At 37.1% G+C, this 27256-nt stretch overlaps 1 protein-coding gene across 2 annotated transcripts in view; it reads right to left on the bottom strand.

Moving 5' to 3' along the window:
• Positions 1-213: 213 nt before the first annotated feature.
• The window catches only part of SESN3 (sestrin 3), a 79368-nt gene continuing 52325 nt past the window's right edge, over positions 214-27256 (bottom strand). For both annotated transcript variants that reach the window (XM_061440172.1, XM_061440171.1), the window contains 8 exons: positions 24423-24620; positions 22525-22707; positions 19693-19929; positions 18921-19095; positions 14346-14464; positions 13329-13519; positions 10342-10486; positions 214-8087 (listed from right to left, as the gene is read on the bottom strand). In XM_061440172.1, the coding sequence (XP_061296156.1) occupies positions 8001-8087; positions 10342-10486; positions 13329-13519; positions 14346-14464; positions 18921-19095; positions 19693-19929; positions 22525-22707; positions 24423-24620 (1335 nt within the window). In that variant the 3' untranslated portion in view covers positions 214-8000. The remainder of the gene's footprint in view (positions 8088-10341; positions 10487-13328; positions 13520-14345; positions 14465-18920; positions 19096-19692; positions 19930-22524; positions 22708-24422; positions 24621-27256) is intronic.

Genomic DNA, 27256 nt, shown 5'->3' with positions numbered 1-27256 from the left:
ACACTATTCCATTAATGCAATATTAAGTGGTTGTAATAAATGTTACAAGAAAACTGTGGGTCAGAAAGAAACAAGAGGGAAAATGACTCTTACAACAATGCTGATATCTTTCAGAATGCATATCCAATAATTAACAAACAAAACCTACACTAGAATGCTTCTTGAATATTCAATTAAATATATATATATATATATAAAAGCAAATAGTCAGTGTTCAGTTTTGCCAATTTTATTGAACCAATAAAATTCCTACTAATAACAATGAAATAAATTTCTGCAAGTATAAATGTGATACAGTTTAACAAAACCCATTGTTCTGTACCTATAAATAGATTTTCAAAATGTCATAAAAAGTGCAGTTATGAATTGTTAACATGTTAATACACAGTTGCTTTATTTCAAATGTGTTTGCCTTGACTCACCAACAGTTCCTTCTGTAGCTGTTCAAATAATATTACCCATCCCTCCAAAAAAAAAAAAGAGGCATTAAAGCACTAGAATATTACACATAAACTGATCCATTGAGGTCAGCTTTAGTCAGAATTGTAAAATCAGCAACATAAGAAAAATAAAACCTAGTTATACATACAAAAAGCTTTCATGGGTTCTATACTCTTCTTAACTGCTGACTCATGTGGAGGGCATAATAGTCGAAAAGGCTTATATGGTTAACTAACTTAGACTACATCTACAGCAGGGTCTGATTTGCCAGAACAAGTTTAAAGTGGCTGTTTATCAAGTTTGTTGTCTTCAGAATTGAAGCTATAAATGTAAGATCGCCATTTGACATTGAAAATCGTGTGAATCCTAAATTGCATCAATGATCTATTTGATAAAAGCTTATTCTAATTGAAACCTTATATAGTAAGAGACTGATAGATATATAGCAGTCTTAAAGATCACGTCATCCGCCTCACATTAGTCCAAAGTCACGTGCTTCGTAAAAAAGAAAAAAATTACAGTAACAAAGCACAGGACTACAAAGGCAAAACATCACAGCTTCTGATTACATGGAATAAAAAGTACCAAGGAACGCAAAAAGATAATTCTGTATTAATACTGATGAATTAAAGAACTATAACAGACATTTCACAGCATGCTACATATATCACTCACAACTTAAGGATAAAATGATGTCTAAAATTGAAAGATAAGAAGTTGGCAATCTGATTTCGTGTGCAATTCAGCTACAAAGTCTTAATATATACATTCATGATGTAGCTGCCCTGCAAAATCAGGTTCTTTTTAAAAAAGAGAGATTTCAAGTTCAAATCCTATTTCATAAGCTAAAGGATACATCCAGTTGTTCCATGACCAGGAAAGTTATTTTCAGGGTTGAAGGAGCTAATCCAAGTAGCAAGGCCATGCTCCACGCTGACCTGACAGGGTTCTGTGTAACCTTGCTCCAACTGTGCATGTGGCTGTGAGTATTCTATCAGCATGGAGAAGATGCCAAACTGGCTTGTGGTTTGCTTTCTTTGTCTACCTTATCTGATTAAAAAGAGTAGATGTGAAAAGAGAAAAGAGGAAGGGAAAAAAAGGTATTTTCTTTCCAGGGAAGATATATAGATGTAAAGGGAATATCTGCACTAGGTATAGAGTTGGGATGACTTCCCTTGGTGAACAAGGGTAGCATTTAACTCTTTCCCTTTATTTTAGAGAATCAGTAAAATTCAGGAAGGAGAAAACAAGTCTCAACATTACAAAGGAAATTTCTTGGCTACCAACTGATGAATTTCCTTGATCCTACTTTTTGATCCTTCCTTATCAGATTTGGGAATCAGTCGACAACTTGTAAAGACTGATTAACTTAAAAGGAGATGTATAATCAGTTTCATTCAGTAGGTGTCATAATGCATAAACTTAAGCTAATCAGGATTGATAATACTTCAGCATTAAAGACTAGAGAGCCTCTCTCCTTTTGATTTTTTTATGAAGTTAAACTGAGGAATGCAAGAAAATAGACTGCTTTAGCAAATTTATATACCCAAAATTACATTTATCATAGTTAGACTTACTAACATTTGATGTTGTACTATGAGCTGTAAAATAGGGTGTTTGTTCTAATGGCCATTCTATAGTATGAATTTCATTACTTCAAAGATTTCCACAAGCATTGAAAAGAATCAGGTATTCATCCCCCAACCTGTCCCCCCCACCCCCCACCACCCTCATATTCCTTCTTTTTCAACTCTGGACCTCACGGTGGTGCACTCATAATTAATTTAAAGCTAGAAGGAACATTTTATAACATAGGATTTAAGAAAAACTATTCCTTCAGGCTCTACTTATTCAAGTCTCATTTCTTAACTAGGCATATATTCATTCCTGGGCCCTTAAAGGTATTTACTGGACTCTGTTTTTGAGTTGGGGTGTTCACAAATGGGCGTGGAAGGCACCCGGATACCACCACAGATCATGATATTTTAATCTGTACTTTCAAACAGGGTGGGGTTTGTCTTCAGGTCAGACAACTGTCTACAGATGAACACACCCCCCCGTTAGAAACCTGACAGCATTCGTCTATGGACCGCGCTAAGCAGGCACTGGCCAGACCGGAAGTGCTGTGGCTTCTTCCCCTTCTGTGGGCTTCCTGTTCCTGGATGATACTGCCTGGATATCCTGGAAGTACGCCAGGGGAATAAGGACTACAAAGGAAGTGCATTCCCTTTTCATCTCACAGCTCATTTTCCCCAACGAGAAACAGGGTAGGAACAGGGGCTCCAAGCTTAGTCCAATGAGGGAAGCTTGATCAAACCCTTAGGTAGCCAATTTTGTGGTATTTTATCTATATTTTAAATCCAGTAGGCTTCTGTGATCCAATGGGACTACCTAAATGCCGTGTATCGTATGTTCTTCTATTTGAAATATGTTTCAAGGCCCAAATGACACCCATAAAACAAATGTCAGAAACACCACCCATGTCTATGCCAGAAATTTCCTGTTCCACTGATTGGTTACAGATTAGTCTGGACTGCTGGAGAATTTTCACTTTACATTCAAATAACGTGGACTAATGCAGGTATTTACTACCTAATACAAATCCAGGTTAGGATGGCATTTCAATCACTTTAAAATCCTGCTAAATGCTAAATTCTGCATGGTAGAAATAGTTCGATTTCTTATCATGTATAAATATAAAGATTCCTACTTTGATAGAAGGCAAAACTCTTCTATGATTTATTTAAAATATGGAAGTAGTACTTCTGAACAACAGAGAGTGAATCCATGAAAATGGTTGGATACTCTGAGTTTATAGGCTCTTTGGGGATGAGGTAGAGGAGAGCAAGATATTCTGGCAGCTGGGAAAGGGCAGAACAGTATGGGATGGACGCGATCACACGTGGTGCTACATAATTTCCGGTAGGGGATCGAGGGCAAAGGTGAGCCAAAATATACCTAGATGATTGAGGAATTTCAAGGGAGTTGGGACAAGATGTATTATTCCTCATGAATGGAGAAAAAGTAACTGGGAAAAGTAAATGCTGGTGATGATCAGCAGGTGGCTGGTGATGTCTGGTTTGTGAAACAGCGTTCACACCAAGATGGGCCGAGGGGAGGGGAGGAGAGTGAGCACGGATGAGGCTGAGGCACTTGGGAGGAAGAATAAGCAGGCAGGAAAGGGTGGGCTGAATGTAGGCAGGAGCTCCCGCAACAGGAAAGGCTCCTTCAGACCGGGTGTGTGATGCTGAGGGCAGCCACGCTAGTAGAGTTATGGTCCATGTGTTCTTTGAAAAACTCTTCCTTCCTCACAGGGCTCTGCCTCGACAGGTACCTCTACCCCTGCGATCCATTTCACTCCAGCTGTTTTTGTTCTAGGTCTCACCTGAGCAGACACTACTGATGAAGCCAAATTAGCATGGAAGTAAGTTCCACATGGAGGGGGCACTGAAGTTCTGTTGACTGAGATGAATACATTCATGTTACAGTACTGTTTTAAGGAAAGACTAATTTGATTCTCAGTCTTCAGATGGATATAATCGGGAAACAGAGTTTATGATGATGGCCACCTAGAATAGGTTCTGACTATGAAATTAGGTAATTTAAAACTCAGTCTGAATAGAGGAGCCACATATCTTTCAGTTTCCTGTTAAATTATACTATTAGCAAATTTCATATACTATTTATATAACATTATAGTTGCATACTTTTCACTCCATGCAAGACCGTCTATTTGCATAAAAGAAGAAAAAGTCCCCCTAGATAAAGAGTTTAAGGTCTTGCTTTCCAGAGGAATGATTTAGAATTGTCTTTAAAACACAACATAAAACAAAAATGAAAACCTCATTTTACTAGCACAGTGCAAATAATTTTCATAACATGCACTGAAATTTATTTTTTTCCCTGATGAACTGCCCTTAGAGTTTAAAAGAATCTTACCACCATATAGGCATGTACTCTGCACAAAAATGGTGAACTATTTTTAAGTACACATTTTAAACTGCTGGTTGATAATTTCATTTTGCTGTAGCATAAAAATTTAATAGTTTGGATTTAAAAACTCTGTAAGGTGGGGAAAAAAGTTGCTCAGGAATAATGTTAACTAGGTTTTAGAAGCATTTGAAATCTTTAAGGGACTTTATAGCACAATTAAAATAGGGGCTCTGGTTCAAATATGATTTTGATATAGAGCTGACATTGAGAGTTCTATTCTAAGACAGTCTTGTGTTGTTATCATTTGGGTTTAAAGCTATAATTAAAAGCCAAGACCATGCCCCAGGTTCCACATTAGCCATCTTTTAGTTAAAAGGTATCCCAAATGGGACAAAGGTTCTTCCTGAGACTGAGACAATATACTTAGCTCAAAAAGGTGAAGAAAGTTACAAGTTGTCCCATCTCAAAAGCCTGCTTTCCTCTAATTATCACAAGTCCATCTGAGGAAGCCGAATCCGAAGGATTTAAGGAGGCACCTGTCTGGCCACTCCCATAGTCAAGGGACTGGGTTCACCATTTACTTTCAGAGAGAAGAGTATTTGGATTTTCTTAAGGTGATCCGAGAAAACTGAGCATTCTAACTCTAGCGGGAAAACTCGAAATTCGAAAGTAAACAGAGAACCATTTCAAGCATATACATCAATGGATTATTAGACTAATTTGAAAATAATAAGCAACGGAGTTAGAGACTTCACATTCACATGTGCTTTTTGTTTTTTTCACGTACATGTGTACATCTCAGTTTGGCACAATGTGAGCCCAAGGGGTAGGTTAGCAGATCGTATAGTCACATCATGACACCAATTGAACCAGAGAGCTCTTTTAAAAAATATCACATTTTAATATAAAAAGCTATACTATAAATTACTACATAGTAAATTCAATACTCTGAAAAAATACCACCCTGGAAAACCGCATCAGAATTTCAAGTTTGCAGTAGCTGAAATTCACAGCAAACTCGCTGTACAAACGGTATTCACAACCTAGAAGGCTGTGCAGGCTGCATCTTGGCAGGTGCTTTGGCACCTCCAAAGTCAATTTTTCTAGGCTGATTCAGTGAGGTTCATAAATATCTTGTTTTATTTTTGTTTATAGTTCCAAGTCAACTGATTTTCCTGATTAGCGATAAGATACATCTATGCTAAGCTAAAAAGAAACTTTGCTAGGAAAGAGATCTAGTAAAGGCACTAATAATATTCCCATAACCCAAACTTCAACTACTTACATTTCTGGGGTGGGCAATGCAAAAACAAAAACTAAGTGGCCATTTTAGTTACTTAAACCTTGTTTCCCCTTTTGGTTTAAAGCTCTTATGATGTTCTATGAGAATTTTTCCTCCTTTTCAATATATAAATTATTTTTCAACCTCTAATACAGGTCACCTGCACAAAAACAAAGGGATATTAGCTGAAAGAATTCTAGTTAAAAAAAACAAAATGTCAAGAGTAAAGGGTATCCTCAACTTGAAAGTTCTAAAATTAGGGAAGTCAAATGGACATGCATGTTGTCATTCATATTTTGCCATTCCCCTAAATACTTTCTTTGTAGTTAGTACCTATCTATATAATGTGATATGGAATAACATCAACATATGGTATATGCAATAAACAAAACAGACTCGATCTGGCATGAGTTCTTTGAATAATCTTTTTAAATAAACCACCCTGTCTTGAAAAATATTAGCAGTTTTTTCCCTCACATGGAAGATTTCAAACAAGATCCTGGAATCTAAAAATGCAGAACTACCTTATATTCATAGGTGTACAGTCATCTTGCTATTTTCTTACCTAGAACAAAGCCTAACAGAAAGCAACCTAATGGATTGTACCAGAAAAGAATGATAAATGGAAGGGGAAAATGATTGACGAGAACACTAGCCCACAATTCTTTCATGAGAGGAAAGACAAAGTTAAGTCCTAGATTACAAGTCTAAAATGCAATCTTTGTGGGAATGCTAACGGAAAAATTTATCTTCTTTACTATGAAAAAAATGGATTTAAAAAAAAAAATTAGTATGTTTGTGTAAAATTCAAGTCACCCTTAGTTAACCAAAAAGTGTTTAAGCAGTGCAGTCGTGTCCTACCGGATAGCTGTGAGCATCTCTTTAGGCACTTCACTGGTTCATTAACATAATACAAATTAAAGCTATAAATGTACAGCATTGTGCTCTGTGAAGATAGTCTAATCAAGCAACATAAACCAATGCAAAAATGTGACTTTGGGGATGCTTTTTCCTCCCATAAGACTTGAGATCTTTTTTAAACCAGTTGTCCAAAGAGATTGTTCTGGGAATGGGGATGCTTTGGCATTGTAAAAGGAACATTGTTCAACCCCAGGAAGGCAAAAGCCTTGTGCGATAAAGAAATCTGAACTAAATTTCTTTATAGCTCTGTGGTAAAAGGACACTTCTGCAGTGACATACATAATAGGGGGAAAGTTTGTTGAGTCTTTTTCTCTCTTTCTCTTTTTTTTTTACATATTGCACTCTTGTGTTGTTGTTGTTCAATCACATTAATGCATAGAAACACAATTTTTACCTTTGAATAATCAACTGTTTAACCTATCATAAGAAAAACTGTGGAAAGTAAGTTCTAGAAGCCTAACAGGAAAAAAATATAGGCATATTAACCTTCCTCTGTTTACTGTAATATAGAAAACACTATGAGAAAAGAAAAATGTGCAAAGAAAATTTTTGGTCAGTCTTGTGTGGGTACATGTTTCTATGTGCCAACTAAATGAACTGTAAGCAGTCCTGTGAGCACTGATTACTCTGATGACTGAGGATTACTGTCAGTGATAGAAAGGAGTGTGCATAATTCCACTTTGAATATATACATCTGATATGGAAAACGGAAGCTTCTGTTTCAGAAGAGAAAGAAACTAGCTGAATTTGGCATTTCAGTAGCATGCTATAGAATTCATCATGATCAATTTCACATTAAATTATGGACAATGGCTGTATCACATTTCATGTTATCGCCAATAGCAGTAAAAAAAAAAACAAACAAACAAAAAAATAAACAGTGCCTGACAAATAAACTCCTGGAGACACAGATGCGTGTCCTGTGAGCAGCTTAGTCCAACAGCGCATGCTTCTCCTCCACCAGGTGTAGGACACAACCTTAAAGTTCTAGAATGGCCAGAGGAGGTCATTCATTGCTGAATTCCGATATCTGAAAAACAATTGCTCGAGCAGATTGTAAGCGCTTTTCCTTATTAGAAAAAAAAAAAAAAAAAGGAAAGAACAAAAATACACATACAAACCCCAAAGCACTGAAGTTAAGCATTAACAAACCAGGTTCATGATTTATGATCAGTATCCAAAAACCCAACTACAAACAATGCCAAGTAGTGCTCCTCAGTATTATTTTTGCAATTGTTAGTCATGTTAAGCATCAAGGAAAAGAAAACACATCATTGCACATTACAGCCGCCCCCAAGAAACGGCTAAAACTTTGACACTAGAGAATTGAATAATGTTTGATGCTACATCACAAACAGCTTCTGATGTATATCCTATGCGAAAAGGTCTTTACACATATATGATATCTTCCCTGGGTGATGCTTCAGGTCAAATGCCGAGTTATGGCACGAAGAGCATAGAGAAGCTCAGCTTGCATCCGTGCTTCCATTAGAAGTAAATTGACATGAACCTAGAAATCAAAGTGTTACCAATTTAGTGACCATTATAAACAACTGAAAAAACTTTAATTTATTTCATATAATCAGACATTCACAAATGTATTCTAACATTAGATATTATAATCTCACCAGTTTTACAGACACACATACAAACACACATGCCTGTGCATGTTTATGTGTGCACATGATGTAAGACTCATAAGAAAACTGTTTATTAAAAAAATGTGAGCAGTAAAAATGACCCCTAGAATCTTAAAAAGTCCAGTAATTTTCTTAGGAGAGCTGTAAAGCCAGATAATCCTTTGGGTTGTAAAACAAAAATACTTTTTGCAAATTACAGTTCTCCTACAAAAAATACTTTCTTCCAGATGTAAAATTTTATATGGCTGAAAATCAGCCTGTATTTATTCCTTGGAAAGTTCTTAAAAACATTTTTTACTATTTACAGGCATACCTCATTTTATTGAGCTTTTGCTTTAATGCACCACATAGACACTGCTTTTCTTTCTTTTTTCACAAACTGATGAAGGTTTGTGGCAACCCTGCATTGAGCAAGTCTACTGGCGTCATTTTTCAACAGCATTTGCTCACTTCTTTGTCACATCTGATAATCCTCACAACATTTCAAACCCTCCACCACAAAAAAGATTATGACACTTTAGGCTCAAATGATGGTTAGCATTTTTTTTATCAATAAACTATTTTTTAATTAAGGTACACATACTGTTTTGTTTTTAAAGACATGATGCTCTTATACACTTAATAGGCTACACTGTATTATAAACTCAACTTTTACATGCACTGGGAAACCAAAAATTCATGTGTCTTGCTTTATTGTGATATTAACTTTGCTGCAGTGGTCTAGAACCAAACCCAGAATATCTTTGAGGTATGCCTGTACATGGGAGAAACCAAGGTGAAAATCTGAAGCTTAAAGCAATCTGAAATTAGTATCTGGTAATTTACTGAGTGGTGGCTAAATTTTGGTTATGTGTTTTGTTCAATGTGGAGTATAAAGTAAAAGTTTAGCATTGGGCTTTGAAGTATTGGATCTGACCCTGATGCTGGGAGATTGAGGGCAAGAGAAGAAGGGGGTGCCAGAATATGAGATGGTCAGATGGTATCACTGACTCAAAGGACATGAATGTGAGCAAACTCTGGGAGATAGTGAAGGACAGGGAAGCCTGGAGTGCCACAGTCCATGGGGTCGAAAAGAGTCAGACACGATTAAGGGATTGAACAACTTAGATACGCTTAGCTTGCCTAGAGTCTTTCATATACAGCTGTGAACAAGCACCTGGGGGAATTTTTGAGGGGGATTCATTTCACCTGACAGGTTAAAATAAGCACCCACATATCTTCAAAAGCTTTTACAAAGAAGTATGATATATTTAAATTATTTTGATATCTTTCTACAGGTTAGATATATCATTGGATCTATTCTCTTGATGAGTAAGGAGAATTTCTAGATACCACTGAGCAAAGGGAGAAATTGTAATACAAACTTGTAAGTAGAGCATACAGATCTATCAAGGAGAGATGCTGGAGGTAAATGGGTGTTTATCTGATGTGTGATTGGCTCTAAGACTTCAAGAAAGACTGCTAGGGATCGAGGTCATAACATTCTCTATCAAAGTCATATAGTTAATTAGTGAATATTAGGACTCTAAAAAGGTTTTCTTACTCTCAAGCTTAGGAACTGTGGTATAAATGGAAGATTCTTGGATTTAAACGTCAATAGACTCATGATTTAAGGCCATACTTATACTGTACCATTATAATGGTCATTTATTAGGTCTTAAATAATGTTTCCTATATATTGATATTTCAATCCAAAAAATTCCTCATATAATAATATACTTGGCTCAAAGGTCTGCATTATATTGTCAAATCACTAAATTACCAAATTGGAATGAGAACTATTGTTCTAATAGGTTAACTGTAAAATGGCTAGAATGAAAAAATTCTCTAAATGGATATGTCTTCTGAGCCAAGATCCAATTTTCAGATCCAATCTTTCAAAGGCCAATGCTAAGCTTTTACTTTATACACCACACTGGGCAAAACACATAACCAAAATTTAGTCACCATTCAATAAATTTGAATTTTAAAACATTGTAAAAAAACAAAAAACAAAAAACTGATGGCCAAATGATGCCACTTCCAACTTCTCTGATGGTGCTGATTTATTACTATTTTCACATTTAATTTTTCATAATCATTACTCCTTATGTGGAATATATGTCTATGTTAAGAGAAACACACCTTTTCTGAGTGTTTGAACTGACGCCAGTAACTATCATACATGCGCTTGGTAGTCCTCTCAGGATAGCAGGTCACTGTCTTAATGTAAACCTTCAGGCTTCGTTCAAGTAATTGATTAACTTCTCCATAATCGTAGTCATCATACCTAGAAGCAATAATGATAACAAGCTTTAGAATGGCAGAATCAAAATTTCTGATTTCTAAAGTTATACCAAGACACAACAATTACCTAGTAATTAAATACCAAAAGCTCATTCATTAACTCCTTTAAATAATAAATATTTGAGTGCCTACTATAAGCCATGTAGTTTCCATGTACTCCTTCAGGCACTGATGAAGCACAAATGAACAAAATAGACAAAAAGCCCTAGTCTCATGGAATTTGAATTCTATTGGAGAAAAAAGAAAAATGAAAAAGAACACCATATAATATATCAGATGGTGACAACTGCTATGGAGATAACATACAGCTGGGGGCTGGGAGGAGAGTTGTGATTTTAGATAGAGTGGGCAGGAAGGCTTCTCTAAGAGACTGACATCTAAGCTAATACTGGGAGGAGGAGAAGAAGCAAGTGTAAAACCCTAAGGTAGGAGTCTAGCGTCTTAGTGAAAGTGAAAGTCGCTCAGTCATGCCCACCTCTTTGTGACCCCATGAACCGTAGCCTGCCAGGCTCCTCTGTCCCTGGAATTCTCAAGGCAAGAATATTGGAGTGTGTAGCCATTCCCTTTCTCCAGGGGATCTTCCCGACCCAGGGATCAAATCCAGGTCTCCTGCTTGGCAGGCAGATTCTTTACTGTCTGAGACACCAGGAAGCCCCTAGTGTCTCAAGGAAGAGGGAATAATCAATTATGTCTGATGCTACCAAGTAGGCAAAGAAGATACCATGGAGAACGGGTCGAGGCAAGGAGCTATGGAGAGGTGAAGCGCAACCTTAGAAAGAGTAGTTTTGTAGTTCTGCTGCTGTGCAGGAGTAAAAGCCTGACACTGCAGTCAGTTCACAAGAGAACAGGGGATAAGAAAATGGTGACAGTAGATACACAAAATGTTATCAAACGGATCTGCTGTGCATGGGAGCAGAAGTGTGAGGCAATAGTCAGAGGGAAATGAAGGATGAAGAAAGGATTTTTTTTTGAGATGATGAGAGAAATAAAGGCATGTTTACATATTGATGGAAAAGATTCGATTAAGAGAGTAAAGCTAATTATGCAGGAGAGAGAAGGGAGAATTGCCAGAAGAGGGATCTTTAGATGAGAGGAGACGGGATTCTGTGCCCTAGTGCATAGGAGTGTAGATAGTTCATTCATGAGATGAGAGACTAACAGTGTAAATGGGCTCAGAAATAGCTATGAGAGTAAATGTAGTGGTGGGAGCTTGTGGGCTTTCTCTTCTGTATTTTTGGTTTATTTTTAATCCAAACATAATACTTAGTTAAAAAAAAAAAACTCTGGGATTTTACATAAGCTTTATTTAGTAGCACCCAGCAGAGAAATATCACCAATTTATTGCCTTAAATATAATATTATTTTGAACATAATATTAATTTATAACATGTATTGAATTAAAATCTATTTGAATTAAAATCTATTACTGTTTATTTTTCTTAATTAGGTTGGTATATTAAATTTTAAAATGTGATGATTCTTTCTAGTAAATGGGCAAATAGCGGAGCTACTATTTACCATCATAATAGTATCTTTTATGTAGAATATTTCATATTAGTTGACTTTTCCAGGAAATTTGGGATTTTTTTTTAAGTCAAAGTTATAGAAACCACTTTGCTTAACAAATAGAATTCTAATTCCGTTCCATGAGGGCTTTGTGATACTCTATCAGAAAGGATACAGTACAGAGTCAATTGAATGTATTCATAACTGGGGATTTTCTCTTTTGGCAGATCTATCTCCATAGAAGTCTTCAAAACCCAGCTCAAAAAGGATGTTCTCCAAGAAGAGCTTTCCTGATTACACCATTCAGTCTTATTCACTCCTTCACTCTCAGTCCTCTCAATTCAAACTTTCTAAATTTAGGTGCCACTAATTTATTCTGACTTACAGTTTCATTTCAGTATTCTTACATGAGCTTATGTAAGTTTTATGAAGGCAGACTCTTATCTTAGTTTCATTTATACCCAAATTATACCATACCTTCAAAAACCAACCAACCAACCAGCACTTGCTATAGTTATCTAACAGGATATCATGGGCTTCTCCTGTGGCTCAGCAGTAAAGAATCTGTCTGCAATGCAGGAGATACAGGAGAAATGGGTTTGATCCCTGGGTCAGGAAGATTCCCTGGATGAGGGCATGGTATCCCACTCCGGTATTCTTGCCTGGAGAATCCCAGGGACAGAGGAGCCTGGCAGCCTGTAGTCCATGGGGTCGCACGGAGTCAGACACGACTGGAGCGACTGAGTATGCCTGCACAATGGCATATCATCTATACTTCTGAAAGGTTCAGTTCTTGCAGGAGGGATTCTCAAATGGAGAGTTTTACTACTGTCCCCAATGATTACTGATGTTTTTTCCCTCCTTAGTAAAATTTTACTACTGTATTTATATGTGCATATTAAGCCTTTTAAACAAAGAAAAATGCTCTTCTAGAAAATAGAGTTAATTTTTTATAGTCAGGAGTCCACATGTAATTTTCTCCCCAGAAGTATATACTCTTTAACAGGAAAAAGGTAAGACTCCTGTCAGAATTTTCATTTAGAAACACGTACAACTGTCTCTATAGGGCTTTCCAGGCGGTGCTAGTAGTAAAGAACCTGCCTGCCAATGCAGGAGACATTAGAGACACGGGTTTAATCCCTGGGTTGGGAAAATCCCCAGGAAAAGGGCATGGCAACCCACACCAGTATTCTTGCCAGGAGAATCCCATGGACAGAGGAGCCTGGAGGGCTACAGTCCTTGGGGTCTCAAAGAGGTGGACACGACTGAAACAACTTAGCACACACACACACACACACCTGTCTCTACGACAACCATACCTGATTCCAAACATACAGTGAACGTAGTTAAATAAAGCTCTGCGCAGCATCGTTGTGTCAACATCCTCATGGGTGGCCATAGTGTTATAGGTGAGATTGTAGACCATGCGGAACTTCTCGTCAAGAAGATGTCCAATATCAGAGTAAAGTCTGTTCACCAAGGAGAACCCGTGATTTTCCCAGGTATAGTCCTAAAAGAATAAAATGTATCAAAAATGGTCACTCTCCATTTAAAGTCTATGTTTTTGCGAAGTATAACCACTGAAGCAAGTGGAGATATTTCAGTCTGTAATCCTTTCACGGATTCTAAGTTTGTCACTTTACCAAGATTGCTTTACCAACACATCAGTTTGTAGACGGGAGGGCCGTGCTGTTTCCTCACTGGGTCCAGGATGAGGGACACTGGTGATAAACTCTGGCTACTTCCCGTGGTCATGTACTATGCAAACCACACCCTCATCTGGAAGAACCCCAGAAAGCCCTGGAATAGTCCTACATGACTAAACCTACTCAGTGACATGGATGGCTAGCAGATCATCTGAAACAAGCACAGAGGAGTCTGTCTTTGATCTCGCCTGCACTGTCTTTATGGACCACATCACTACTGTGGCTCTTATCTAGGGATGGGGAACAGGTGGCCCTTCAGCCCATAATTATAGACATATGGCCTTTCTATAAAAATGCCTTCTTATTATAAATGTGAACGTGTCACTCAGTTTCCTCCCTGCTTCTCTCCAAAACATGAACATGATACTACTACCATGCAATAATGCAAGTAACCACATAAAGCAGTTTCCTTTTGCCTTCTTGGGGTTGGAGGTAGAGGGGATGCTGAAATACTAATCCATCAACTGGGATATCAAATTAGACAAGGCTGAAAAGTAGGTTAAATAAAGATATTTATAGATTCTATCAAAATGTTCTATTAGTTTCTATGGGAGTCAACTTATTCAACATTTCACAGTTAAAGTGACAGTATCTCTTCTCCAATTTCTCTGAATTAAAGGCGTCTCATACCTGAGCTCGGAATGTTGGCAAATGTTCCTCCCCTCGTCTGGCAAAGTCTTCATATCCAAAACCAGGGTCTTCAATATATCGGGAGACATCAGATGTTATAATCATGTCATCCTCAAAATCTAAGGACAATAATGAACAATTTGGTATTAAGGAAACTGTACAGAGTTAGAACAATGAATTAATTGCACTTTCTTCCAATTTTTCACTATAGCTTTTCCAAGGATTTCCATAGTGTCAATATTGACTACATGCCTTGTATTCACATAAAATACCTTTTGCTCAAGTTTTGAATGCAATTTCATTACTAAATGCCGGCAACTGTAACATTTAGCTGTAGCTATTCAGGCAAAAAACTGACTAAATTAAAATATCTAAATATTAGTTTAGTCAAAAAGTTCACTTGGAATTTTCTGTAAGATGTTACAGAAAAATGTAAATGAACTTTTTGGCCTACCCAATACAAACATTTTTTTCCTAAATTTACCTTAAGAAGTTAAAAATTTTTTTAAAAGGAGTTAAAATTAATATTCTGACAAATCTAAAACTCCAATTTTAATTCTATTTAAACAAATATTTCAAACTCTGGACTGGTACTTTGCATATTATCCACATTCTTCTACTCCTAAGAGATGGATACAAATAAAATACAAAAAATACTATGTTACAGTAATGGAACATCATTCTAATTTGAAAAGCAAAAAACTAATAAATGCTAGTCAACTCTGTTACCAAGCTATAGAATAGTACCCTTGTAGAAAACTTCAAACATTTTCTTCAAAAGACTTGAAAAACTATTCTTAGAATCTCTAAATGGAATCTGAAATGCTTTATCATACTGATCAAACCAAGAAACTTGTTATAGGGAAAAATAAGATTCTATTTCCATTTTAAAACACGGTAAGTCTACAAAAATAACTCAGCCACATACTGAGTCATTTTTCTCTTATCTTCGTGTGACCAGCAAATTTAGTACTGGGAATGGTGAACAGTAAAGAATGAAACAATTTATTTCCTAATTTATAAATGATGTAGCCTCTTGTTAAAATCAGAATATAACTTTCCACCAAGGTCTAAGACTTGCTTAGTAAATTCAAAATTCACTTTAGAAGGCAAAAGTTCTTGCTCAAGCATCTAAGAAGAGAAAGACTGACATTCTAAAATATACTTTCAATAATAAGAAAAGGGCTTCCCCAGTGACTCAGTGGTGAAGAATCTGCCTGCCAACGAAGGAGGTACAGGTTTGATCCCCAGTCTAAGGGGATCCCACACGATACGGAGCAACTGAGCCTGTGCGTCTCAACTACTGAGCCTGTGCTCTAAAGACAGTGCTGCAATTACTAACGCCCGTGTGCCTAGAACCCATGTTCTACAACAAGAAAAGCCACAGAAATGCAAAGTCTGAGCACCGCAACTAGAGAGTACCACTATTACAATAGCCAGGACATGGAAACAACCTAGATGTCCATCAACAGATGCTTAGGCAAAGAAGTTGTAGTATATATATACAATGGAATATTACTCAGCCATAAAGGAACGAATCTGAGACAAGGATAGTAAGATGGATGAATCTTTTAAAAATTTTAAAAAGAGAGTAGCCCCCACTCACCACAACTAGAGAAAAAGCCTGTGTAGCAATGAAGACCCCGTACAGTCAAAAATAAATAAATTAAACAAAAAAAAAGAAATAAAACATTTATGCCCTTCAAGCTCTAGTTGTCTTAGAGAAGCTTTAAAAAATCAATGTCTAGGGAATTTCCTGGTGGTCCATTGGTTAGGACTCTGAGCTTCCACTGCAGGGCACCTGAGTTCAATCCCTGGTTAGGGAACTAAGATCTTACAAGCTGCCCAGCATGGCCAAAAAAAGATAATAAATAAATATTGTCTGTGCCATCTTTCACTGCCATTCAGCTCCAAATATTTTCTAATTTCCACTGCAACTTTTTATTTCCCTATGAACTATTTAGAAGTATACTGTTTCATTTCTAAACATTTGAGAAACTTCTAGTTATTCCTTACTGATTTCTAGCTTACTTCTGTTATAGTCAAAAGTTACACCCTGTAAAGTTTAAATCTCTTAAAATTTGCTGATATTTGCTTCATTAACAATATATGGTTGATATTGGTAAATTTTCTATGTGCACTTGAAAATAATGGTATAGGTTGCAGTTTGGGATATAGTGTTTTATTTATGTCAGGTAAAGTATGCTAAATAAGTTTACTCTCTTTTTCTGGATTTTGTGTCTACTTATAGTTATAAAGAGATGTATATTAGAATTTTTCATCCCATGTGACCCCATGGACTGTAGCTGCCAGGCTTCTCTGTCCATGGGATTTCCCAGGCAAGAATATTGGAGTGGGTTGCCATTTCCTTCTCCAGGGGATCTTCCTAATCCAGGATAAGAACCTCCATCTCTTGCATTGCAAATGGGTTCTTTACCACTGAGCCACCAGGCAAACCCAAGTTTTTCACACTTACAAAAATTAATATCTAAAAGTAAATGCATACTACTAACTTTAATACAATGTTTGCATTTTAAAATATTGGCTTCCCTAGAAGGTTTACCCTACGCTCATTACTTTCCTTTGTCCCACTTGTTTTCTCTAGATGATTTTTTATAAACAACTCTTTTGATTTTAACTCCCAAATATATATTGATAACTTCCAAAACTTTATTTCGGGCTTAAAACCCTCTCCTGTTCAACCCTGGCTTTCCAAGTGTGCAGACCAGGAGCACAGGCATTACATGAAGCCACGATTGAAACGTAGCTCCTCAGGTCCTGGCACAGACAGACTGAACACAAAAATCTGCATTTCAACAAGATTCCTCAGTGATTCACATGCATATTAAAGTCTGAGAGGCACCTGTAGCTGTTTTCAGATTGGAGGTTTTATAGACATCACAAGTCAACATGTCGCAAATATGGCTGGTTACATGATCTTTAAGGCTGGAAAGGTCATCATGATAAGGTCTCTATCTACCTAATCAGCTTCCTGTTCACAATACCTACCTCATGTGTCACATCCTAACAACACAGAACCAATTGCTCCTGCACCCACCATCCTGTTTCCTCACCACTGTGTGCTGGCTCAGGCAGGTGTGCTATTTACCACCAACTGCCCACCCCCCCGCCACCAGCCACTGCCTGACTCCCCTGCACTCAAGTCTCTAAGGTTTAGCTCAGAGCCAAGCGGCTAGAGGAGGTCTCTCCCTAGGCCCCCTTCTGTGCACATTCCTAACTCTCCATCACTGCTCCATTTATTCCTCACATTCTGCTTCATATTGCATTTCTCTCTCTCCCACTAGCAATGAGAGCCTGCAGAGGGCAGCAATCACGTCTCATTTAGCCTGGAAACATTAGTGCCTACTACCCTGCTGAGACTACGCGGAGTACAATAAATGTCTGTAGTATGAATAGCAAACCAATAACCGAAACACTTCTTTATATTTGGGATTTCCTGCTGGTCAGAAGTTCTGAGAAATCATTATTAAATATACTCAATTTGGTAGATAAAATCTTTCATAAAAGAAATCGCTGGGGAAATGATAAAAGAGGGATCTTGCTCTTCCTGGTAAAATTTCTGAAAGCTATTGGTCAATGTCATATTTAATATTAATAAACCAGTCATGGCCAAATCAATTACTCTCAGGATTTATGAGACTGACTAACCTTATGACTAGTCATTTTGAAGCCCTCTGTTAAACCTACAGAGCTCTACTTTAAAAATAAATGTTGTGTAGATTGATGAGTTGGAAGGGTTTAAGCTTTTGAAGTCTACTGACTCCATGCTATTTTAATAACATGTACTATGTGGTGTTTAGTATCTTTTTAAGTTGTAATTGAAAAGTTTCCCTCCTATTTAAAAGTCTCTCAGAGTATTAGGAAAAGAAATGTATTTTAAAGACTAAAGCAAAGAAGTCTTTTGATACAGAAAAGCCTAACTTTTAATACAGGATGAATTCCTCCAAATTCAACCTAAGAAAATGACCTAAAATACATTTTTATATAATTCCAAAGGTTTCTGCAAAGAAATGCAAATACAAGTGCAATGTTACTTTGGTGTAACTTTAGAAATAATCTGGAAAAAAGCAGCATTGTGAGAACAATCCTCCCACATACTCCACACCCACGAAAAAGGAAGAGATATTTCTTACAAATTACATCTATTGAAACAGGATTTTACCTATCATTAAAAAAAATCACACAAGTAGGATGGATTAAATACTCTTATCTAACTTTATAAGCAGTTGGTCTGCTCTGAATAACATTTTATCCAGGATAAGAGCATGAACTACATACACAGCTGAAGTACCTCTCAATTGGACTTGAAATATATTCAAAGATGCAGCAACACAAGAGGGGAAGCAATAGCATCAGCATCAGGTAGGAGAGAACTAACTAAGAGGAACATGATAGTGGAATCATTCCATTATCCATATGGAAAATACTGAAGGTGGTCTGAGGTGGTCAGTCAGGGTTCTAAGAACAATAGGGACCTTCCCAACCCAGGGTCTGAGCTACCAGGGAAGTCAAAGGCAAAGAGAAAAGGCAAAGATAGTGAAAGAGAAAAAGCACCTGAATGAGGAAATGAATGAAAAGTATCTCCAGAGACCACAAAAAGACTTTCTTTCTTCTCCTTCTCAAAGCGAGTGGTCATTTCTTCCTGAGACGCCTCTTCATCTTCCCTTTCTTCTTGAAGCCTTTTCATTCTTTCCATTAAGGCCTCTAGCTCACTTAGCGAATCGACAATCTGGAGCCAGAGAAGATAATATTGGGTGTTATTAATATTAAAAGTTGTTCCGGTAAATGTCTCCATCTCCCAATATCACCTTATGTACAGCAGCACTAACATAGTCATTAATTTCCTAAGTGGGCTTCCCATTAACTCCAAAGAAAACCATATGGCAAAATTAAACATTTTCAGAGGTATAGTGTTTCTGCTTCAGCTACAAACACAGAAAGTTTATATGAATGGATTTATTTAATCTAGAATTCTACTGGATTGGCCAAAAAGTTCATTCAGGTTTTCCCATAACAGCTTTCAGAAAAATGCAAACAAACTTTTTGGCCAACTCAATACAACAGAATTTGATATATATTAGATTATACTATTACTTGTTTCTAAAACTGGTGCAGCCTTACAAGCCTTATGATTTGCAATTGCTTTAAAAGCCTCCTTAAGACAATTCAGAACTTCAGCAACAGGTTAAAATTTTAGGGTAATAAAAGATTATACAAAATATTTCACGCATATAATATCCCATTTAATCAGATAATTTCTCTATATGTTTTTAATGTAGCAAGTTTAAAGGCAAAGTAGTAAAGAAAAACAGTTAAGAAAACAAACCCCGAAGTTGCTGCCGGTAAGGGATGCATTCTCTATGTTGTTGTCATTAGCGAGATCACACACACAGAAGTTGTTGACTGGTATTAGCCTGAATCCATTGGAGATTTCTGGATCTCTTTCTGGATTGATGCCACTACCAAAAACAAAGCTTGCCAAAGCGTGATAATGAGCCAGTAGGACCACAGCATGTACCAGTTCAGGCAGAGACCAATTATTTTCTCCAGTTTTGACAAGTTTCTGAAATGAGAAAGCCAGTCAAGAATAAAAGTGAAAATCATAGAATGTTACAAAGCAATTTTAGAAAGTATGGAAAAATGTATAAAATTCCATATGTCCATTTATAGAAATAATACTAAAAATTCCATTTAAACTGTTTCATATAGTAAAGATACAGCTTTGGTCAAACAATATTACATTAAACCTATCAAAACTAACATTAGAATTACACAGTAGCTTCTCTGAAATTCCTTATACATATAATGGAGTTTCTGTTTCCAAAGCACTTTTCTATATTATGCTATTTTAATAAGGTATTTTAGAGAATCCAAGAACACTGATGCTAGAAGGGACTTTAAAGTTTCTCTAGCAAGACCACTTATTTGAAGGTTTTAAAGGTAGAGACTCTACCTTAAAAATAACATAAATATTTAATTCAGTAGGTCAACTTTTAACTGTCTTGGATATCGTCTCTGACAGAGGAAGAACCTACAGCAGATGATAGACACTGTAGAAAACTACCTCACATTTGAAGGGACATTTAAAAAAAATCTGCTCTATTTAAAATGGATAACCAACAAGGTCCTACTGTACAGCACAGGTAACTCTGCTCAATGTTATGCAGCAGCCTGGATGGGAGGGGAGTTTAAAGGAGAATGCATATGTGTACATGTATGGCTGAGTCCCTTTGCTATCCACCTGAAACTATCACAACAATGTTAACTAGCTATAATCTAATACAAAATAAAAAGTTAAAAAAAAACCAACAAAAAATAAAAATATCAGAGCACTTTTTTTACAAGCTATTTTACTGGATCCTCCAGATGAATGGGCTTCCCTGATAGCTCAGTAGGTAAAGAATCCGTCTGCAATGCAGGAGGCCTCAGTTGGATTCCTGGGTTGGGAAGATCCGCTGGAGAAGGGGAAGGCTACCCACTCCAGTATTCTGGCCTGGAGAATTCCACAGACTGTATAGTCCATGGGGTCACAAAGTTGGCCATGACTGAATGACTTTCACTTTCACTTTTCCCAGATGAATGTTGGAATCGTAAGTGAAGCCATTAAACACAGTAATCATCACAATTCCAGCTATTAATCCATTCAAGGTTTTCCCCATCAATCTTTATCTAATTAATCTATCTTTCAGTGTGTGATGGGGATCTGTTCTCAAATCTAAAACTTTCACTTGGCTCACTTCACATCTAAAAACTAAAACCAAAAAACTGCTTTTGCTTTACTCTCCATTATTTAACTACATACAAATTTAATACATTACCAAAAGCTCAGGGGGAAAAAAAGGAAAAATCAATCATATTCTACCACTTTTATGTAACTTTTACATATCTTCTTTTATTTTTCAAAGTATAATTAAATAATCAGAGTATACAACCATTTTTCTCTGCTTTTCTAACTTTTTGAAAAATTTGATTTTCATGAGGCTCCACTGTCTTCAATTATTAAGCATGGGCATATTGTAGCCCAGAACTACAGTTCCATTTCCTTACACATTTAAATTGCTTCTAAATTTCTTATTTGCTATTATAAATAGCACCTTTCTGCTATAGCTTTGTTCATATTTTATAAACAAGCCCTAATAGATAATACAAATCTGAGAGTATACAGACTGACAAAAGCTGAGTTTGGTTTAATTGGGCAAATAACTAACAACACGAGGGGAAAAACTAAACCCAGGACATTTCTAATGCATGAGAAGAAGGGGTTTTAAGTACCTAAGGCTTCTGCTGATAATCATTTAGCTGATGACTTCAACTAACTGAATAGTGCCAAGCATGGCGCTAATTCAACAACCTCATCCTGGAGGCTTTTAACAGATGCTGCTTTTGAAGGGCAAGTGCTCCAGCCAATCACAGTTCTCCTTCTTATCTAAGTTCTAGTCTCTAGAGGCATGTGAGTATATACACATCAGTTGGCAAATCACTTTTATTTGAAAAATCATTTCTTCAAAATCTTAAAATTATGAAATGTTAGAACTGCAAAAGAGTTTAGAACTCATTTAATCTAGGCATCTCATTTATAGAAGGGTGAACTACCAAGGCCCACAAAAGTTAACTTAAAAAAGGTCACATACTTTGTAGTTAAGAGTTAAAGACTAGAACCTACGTATGTTATCCGACTAATGCATTTTCTTTGTTCTGCCTACTGCTTGAAAATAGAAATCAACTTTTCTTATAGCTATTTGCTAAGTACTGATTACTTAAAGAGAAGTGGGCTTTCCTGGTAGCTCAACTGGTTAAGAATCCACCTGCAGTGCAGGAGACCCCTGTTCAATTCCTGGGTGGGGAAGATACATTGAAGAAGGGATAGGCTACCCACTCCAGGATTCTGGCCCAGAGAATCCCATGGACTGTATAGTCCATGGGGTCACAAAGAGTTGGACATGACTGAGTGATTTTTCACTTACAGAGAAGTATTCATTTATATTTAACTTAAACCCAATGACTTACGTTTTCTACACATTTCAATACACTATTTTTTATTTTTCAAATTCCTAACATGCAAGTATTTCAAAGTAAGTCTTAAGCAAAATACTTAACTGAAAATAACTTTAAGAATCATTAGTAAAATTTCTTTCTCCCCTGAAGAAATACTCAGTACCTGAATGTGCTCTTTTGTGATCAGCCAGGGTCGGTGTGCTAACAGCTTGTTTATTTCATTAAGATTTTTCAGTCTTTGTGGTACATATTGCAAACCATTCAACCATTCAGCAATACCTCCTGTCTTTAAAAATTCATCCACATGCATGTTTATTAAGTAAGAACACTGATGTCTAGCTGCAGCCTACAACACAAAGAAAAGATTTGGTGGATAAAACAGTCATGGTACGGTCTTATTCTACAATTACTAGGACAGTCATTTAAAGTTCATTTTTATAGCTAATATTCTTTTCTTAGAGAATGCTCTTCCTAAAACTTTCATCACAATGTTGTCATAGATTCTTGAATCGATACATAAAGCTGACATATAAGTAATTGTCACATGAAGCCAATTACTTCCTCATCCAGAAGTGGTAGGGGTCAATCTAGAACCCATTTTCTATTTATGTGAAGGAAGTATATGTCCATTTTATTATGGTAAGTAAGATCAACTATATTCTATTTAAAACACAATAAAATCTGATTAACTTGTACCAATTCAGAATATATACTAGTTTGAGTATTTTTCTTATTCCCTTTGAGATAACTGTGAATCAGGCTTATCTGTGCCCATCCTCCTATTGAGATGAAACCGAAGCTCACTGACCCTTTCTTTCCTAGGCAAGCCAGAATCAGCCTTGATAAATTGGTAAATCCATGCAAAACAGACTTTTCACCGCTCGTTTCCTCAGGGCTGCTTCTCAGTTAAATAGTACTGTTTTACTCTGTTTTCCACATCTTATTTCTCTCTTTGTTGGTGACCATTCTAAGTTGGCTTTCAGACTTAGTGTCGTCAAAACCTTAAGCTGAGTAATCTTAGTCAAGTTCATCATTTAATAAAACACAGAATGCAGCCCTTTTTTTGTTGTTTAAAACTTCAGTGAGAGCATAAACAAATTCAACTTGATAAAAACTAACTCCTGGCTGGCTTTGATCACTCTGCCAGCCCAGATGTTCCCCTAACTTCTCCAAATATATTGCACTTGCATCTTGTTCTTTTCTCCAGCAACAGTCCAACTGTAGCACTGTTTCTACCTTCTTATTCCTGCTGCCCATCATCCCAATTTATAATTAACTAGTTAACTAGCTTGTACCAAGTACTAAACTTAGTAGTATAACTTATTTAAGAATTCTTCTCTGACAGAGTCGCCTAGTGCGAATACTTTGCTCTTATTTAGCCAAATTAGTGATATTCTTCATGTACAGAATGACTAAATAAAAAAGTCACAACCAACCTGTTTTATATTAATACTGAAAGAAAACTATCAGGAGTAAAAGGAAAATTTGAGGGACACTAGGAACATTACTTCGGAGAAGGCAATGGCACCCCACTCCAGTACTCTTGCCTGGAGAATCCCATGGACAGAGGAGCCTGGTGGGCTGCAGTCCATGGGGTTGCTGGGAGTCGGATACGACTGAGCGACTTCACTTTCACTTTTCACTTTCATGCATTGGAGAAGGAAATGGCAACCCACTCCAGTGTTCTTGCCTGGAGAATCCCAGGGACGGGGGAGCCTGATGGGCTGCCGTCTATGGGGTTGCACAGAGTCGGACACGACTGAAGCGACTTAGCAGCAGTAGCAGCAGCAGGAACATTACTTTCGACCCTATAAACATCTTTAATCATGAGATTAAACATGGAAAACTTTACTAATAATTAAATCAGAAACATTCAGTATATTATGTGAGTTACAACATTCAAAATGTAACCAGTGGATTTGGAATCCAAAAGGTCACAAGCTTCTTGAGTTGTTGTTTCCGTGTGATTATACTTAGCTCTGCACCACAAGTAATACCAGCAGGGAGAGGGACTAAATGAGGACCAAGTCACGTGAACACAGGAACCGGAAGTGAGCGTACCATGATGGCGATGTAGTGCCGGTGCGGTAGAGGAAGGGGGCCATCCATGCGCAGCATGTAGAACTGGCTCCTCAGGAAGGACTCCAGGTACTGCGTGTGCAGGCTCATGACCTGGGTGATGTTATCCAAGCGACCGGATGTAGAGTATTCTTCCACAAGAAAGTTAGTACGTTCATCCACTGTGTTTGCCTGGACAACCTTTCAACCAAGAAACACAAAACAAAATCAAGGCTGAGAAGTAAACACACCAGTGGTTTACACGCATTATTCCATGACTGAAGCCGATGAAGGTCCTTTTGACATTAACAGACACTGAAATAATGCAGTTTTTCATACTAGAAACAGAAATGAAAATGAAAGCACCATTCATTTTTGGCTCTGGGACCACAATTTATTAAACAACAAATGTCAAATTATCAAACATTATACACACAGCTATGAAGTTGGAGAAAAGAAGCTTCCATCTGCTTTGCCAGGCACATAAGGCAAAAATTTTCAGGGCCTGCTTGCCTGGCTATTGTCACACTGATTCGTGGGGAGGGAAAGCATTTAGAATTTTCTCTCAATAGCCTATGAACACACTTAATGACTATATCTTAGGACAGACATTTTTCAGTCTGATCCCTTGCTTGTTTTCGTTATTCAACATTAAAAAAGCTTTCTGCAGTCTTTTTTGGTGACAAAGAAAAATAGGATAATTTGTAGGAAAGTGTTAATTGAAAAATTAATAGGATACTAGATTCCCATTCTGAGCCTATCATATTAATTACTAGAAACAAGGTAAGTTATTAAAATGAACGTGCAGCATCTGAGAAAATCAAAAGGACTTTTTCAAAAATAGATTATTCACATACAGGTTTATAAACAATGACAGCTTGGGCATCATACCAATAATTGGCTTCTGAAGGTGTTAAGAGCTTATTAGCACCCCATGGAAGGACTTGTTTCAGTGGGAATCAATGAACATCAGATGTGTGTTTCTCGGCTTGGTTCCTTATTTATTGGCATTTTAGAATTAGAGTTCTAGACTTACGAAGAATTTGTTCCTTATTTTAGATAAGGTAACAGACTCAAGATTAAATTTCAGCTCATACAACTATTTAATAGTAGAGCCTGGTTTAGAATCTGCTGCTGCTAAGTCGCTTCAGTCGTGTCCGACTCTGTGCGACCCCACAGACGGCAGCCCACCAGGCTCCCCTGTCCCTGGGATTCTCCAGGCAAGGACACTGGAGTGGGTTGCCATTTCCTTCTCCAATGCATGAAAGTGAAAAGTGAAAGTGAAGTCGCTCAGTCGTGTCCGACTCTTTGTGACCCCATGGACTGCAGCCCACCAGGCTCCTCTGTCCATGGGATTTTCCAGGCAAGAGTACTGCAGTGGAGTGCCATTGCCTTCTCTGGGTCTAGAATCTAGGTCTCCTCAAATCTAGACTTGTGGTCTTTCTAAAGATCCACACTGCTCTTAAGAAGCTCTGTTTACTTTTCAGGGCTGGCCTCACAATCTCTTCTGAGATTTTATTATACAAAGGCACTATTGATTGAGGAAAATTTAATCCCAAAGGAAATGTAATGTTTGAAAAGTGTTAATTGTGAGGAAATGTTAATTACAATGGTGTAAAAAAAAGGCAATTCCACTTTGGCTCACTATAAAACCAAATGTATTTACATTTGTTCATGTCCTCCCATTTTGTCAACTACAGGGAACCAAGATGACAGTTAAAAATGGAATGGATCATGATAAACTCTATATAATTAGGGACAGAATATTTGTTGTTTTGTTTTGCTTTCCAGCAGAAGATTCTTCTGCTTAACTGATGCCTAAAAGACATTAATAGATTCGTATGATGCAACAGAGCCTGAAAACAGCCGTTGCTTCTGCAAACCAGATTGTCTCCAAATACATTCTGTGTAAATGGCAGCATTTCAGGAAGCCTTTATATATGTATTAGGCAATCACTCTGCTAAGAGCAGCCGTGTGCTCTATGAGGGAAACAGGACAAGCCCAGCAGTTTCTCTAATGCATGATTACCTACAGTCCCTGAGCTCCTGAAACATTACAGGTAACTTTGGAGTTTCATGGAAATGGCAAGGTCACTAAAAAGTCAAAATGAACATGATGGAACTGCTGACTCTAGTGCGACCTGACATGTATTATTATTCAAATTCTACTCATTTTTTAAGGGATACCTGAAACATCATAGGTATTCAAACATATCTTGACTAATTTCTGAACAATATAGGAATAATGCTAGTGCTTTAAGATAAGATACCTTTTTGCAATCAATAGTAAATCAATATATATAACCATGGTTAATATGAGTTAATAACTCCTTGAAGCAGAGAAAAACTCAATTAGTGGGCCTGAAATTTTTCTTAGCCCAAGTATAAGTTAAAGGCAGCTAGGAATCTCCAGGTCCTAAACATTGCTGTGATCTTTCATAGAGATGTATACCCACTAAACAGGCATGCAAATTTTCTTATAATATCTTTTGTGTCATTTCACAAACATTCTTTCTGCATTTATCATCTTGACTCCCCCAGCTTCATCAAAAGTGCAGCTTGTAGTGGAGATTCTCTGACATTCTATCTCATCAGAGACTCAGAACCAAATGAAAAGATGAATTACTAGTGATTATTACTTTGCCAACAAAGGTCTGTCTAGTCAAGGCTCTGGTTTTTCCAGTGGTCATGTATGGATGTGAGAGTTGGAATATAAAGAAAGCTGAGTGCTGAAGAATTGATGCTTTTGAACTGTGGTGTTGGAGAAGACTCTTGAGAGACCCTTGGACTGCAAGGAGGTCCAACCAGTCCATCCTAAAGGAGATCAGTCCTAGATG

The sequence above is a fragment of the Bos javanicus genome, chromosome 15 (assembly GCF_032452875.1).
Source record: "Bos javanicus breed banteng chromosome 15, ARS-OSU_banteng_1.0, whole genome shotgun sequence".
NCBI lineage: Eukaryota > Metazoa > Chordata > Mammalia > Artiodactyla > Bovidae > Bos > Bos javanicus.
The sequence above is the reverse complement of the archived record's forward strand: the minus strand, read 5'-3'. Positions and strand labels throughout refer to the sequence as shown.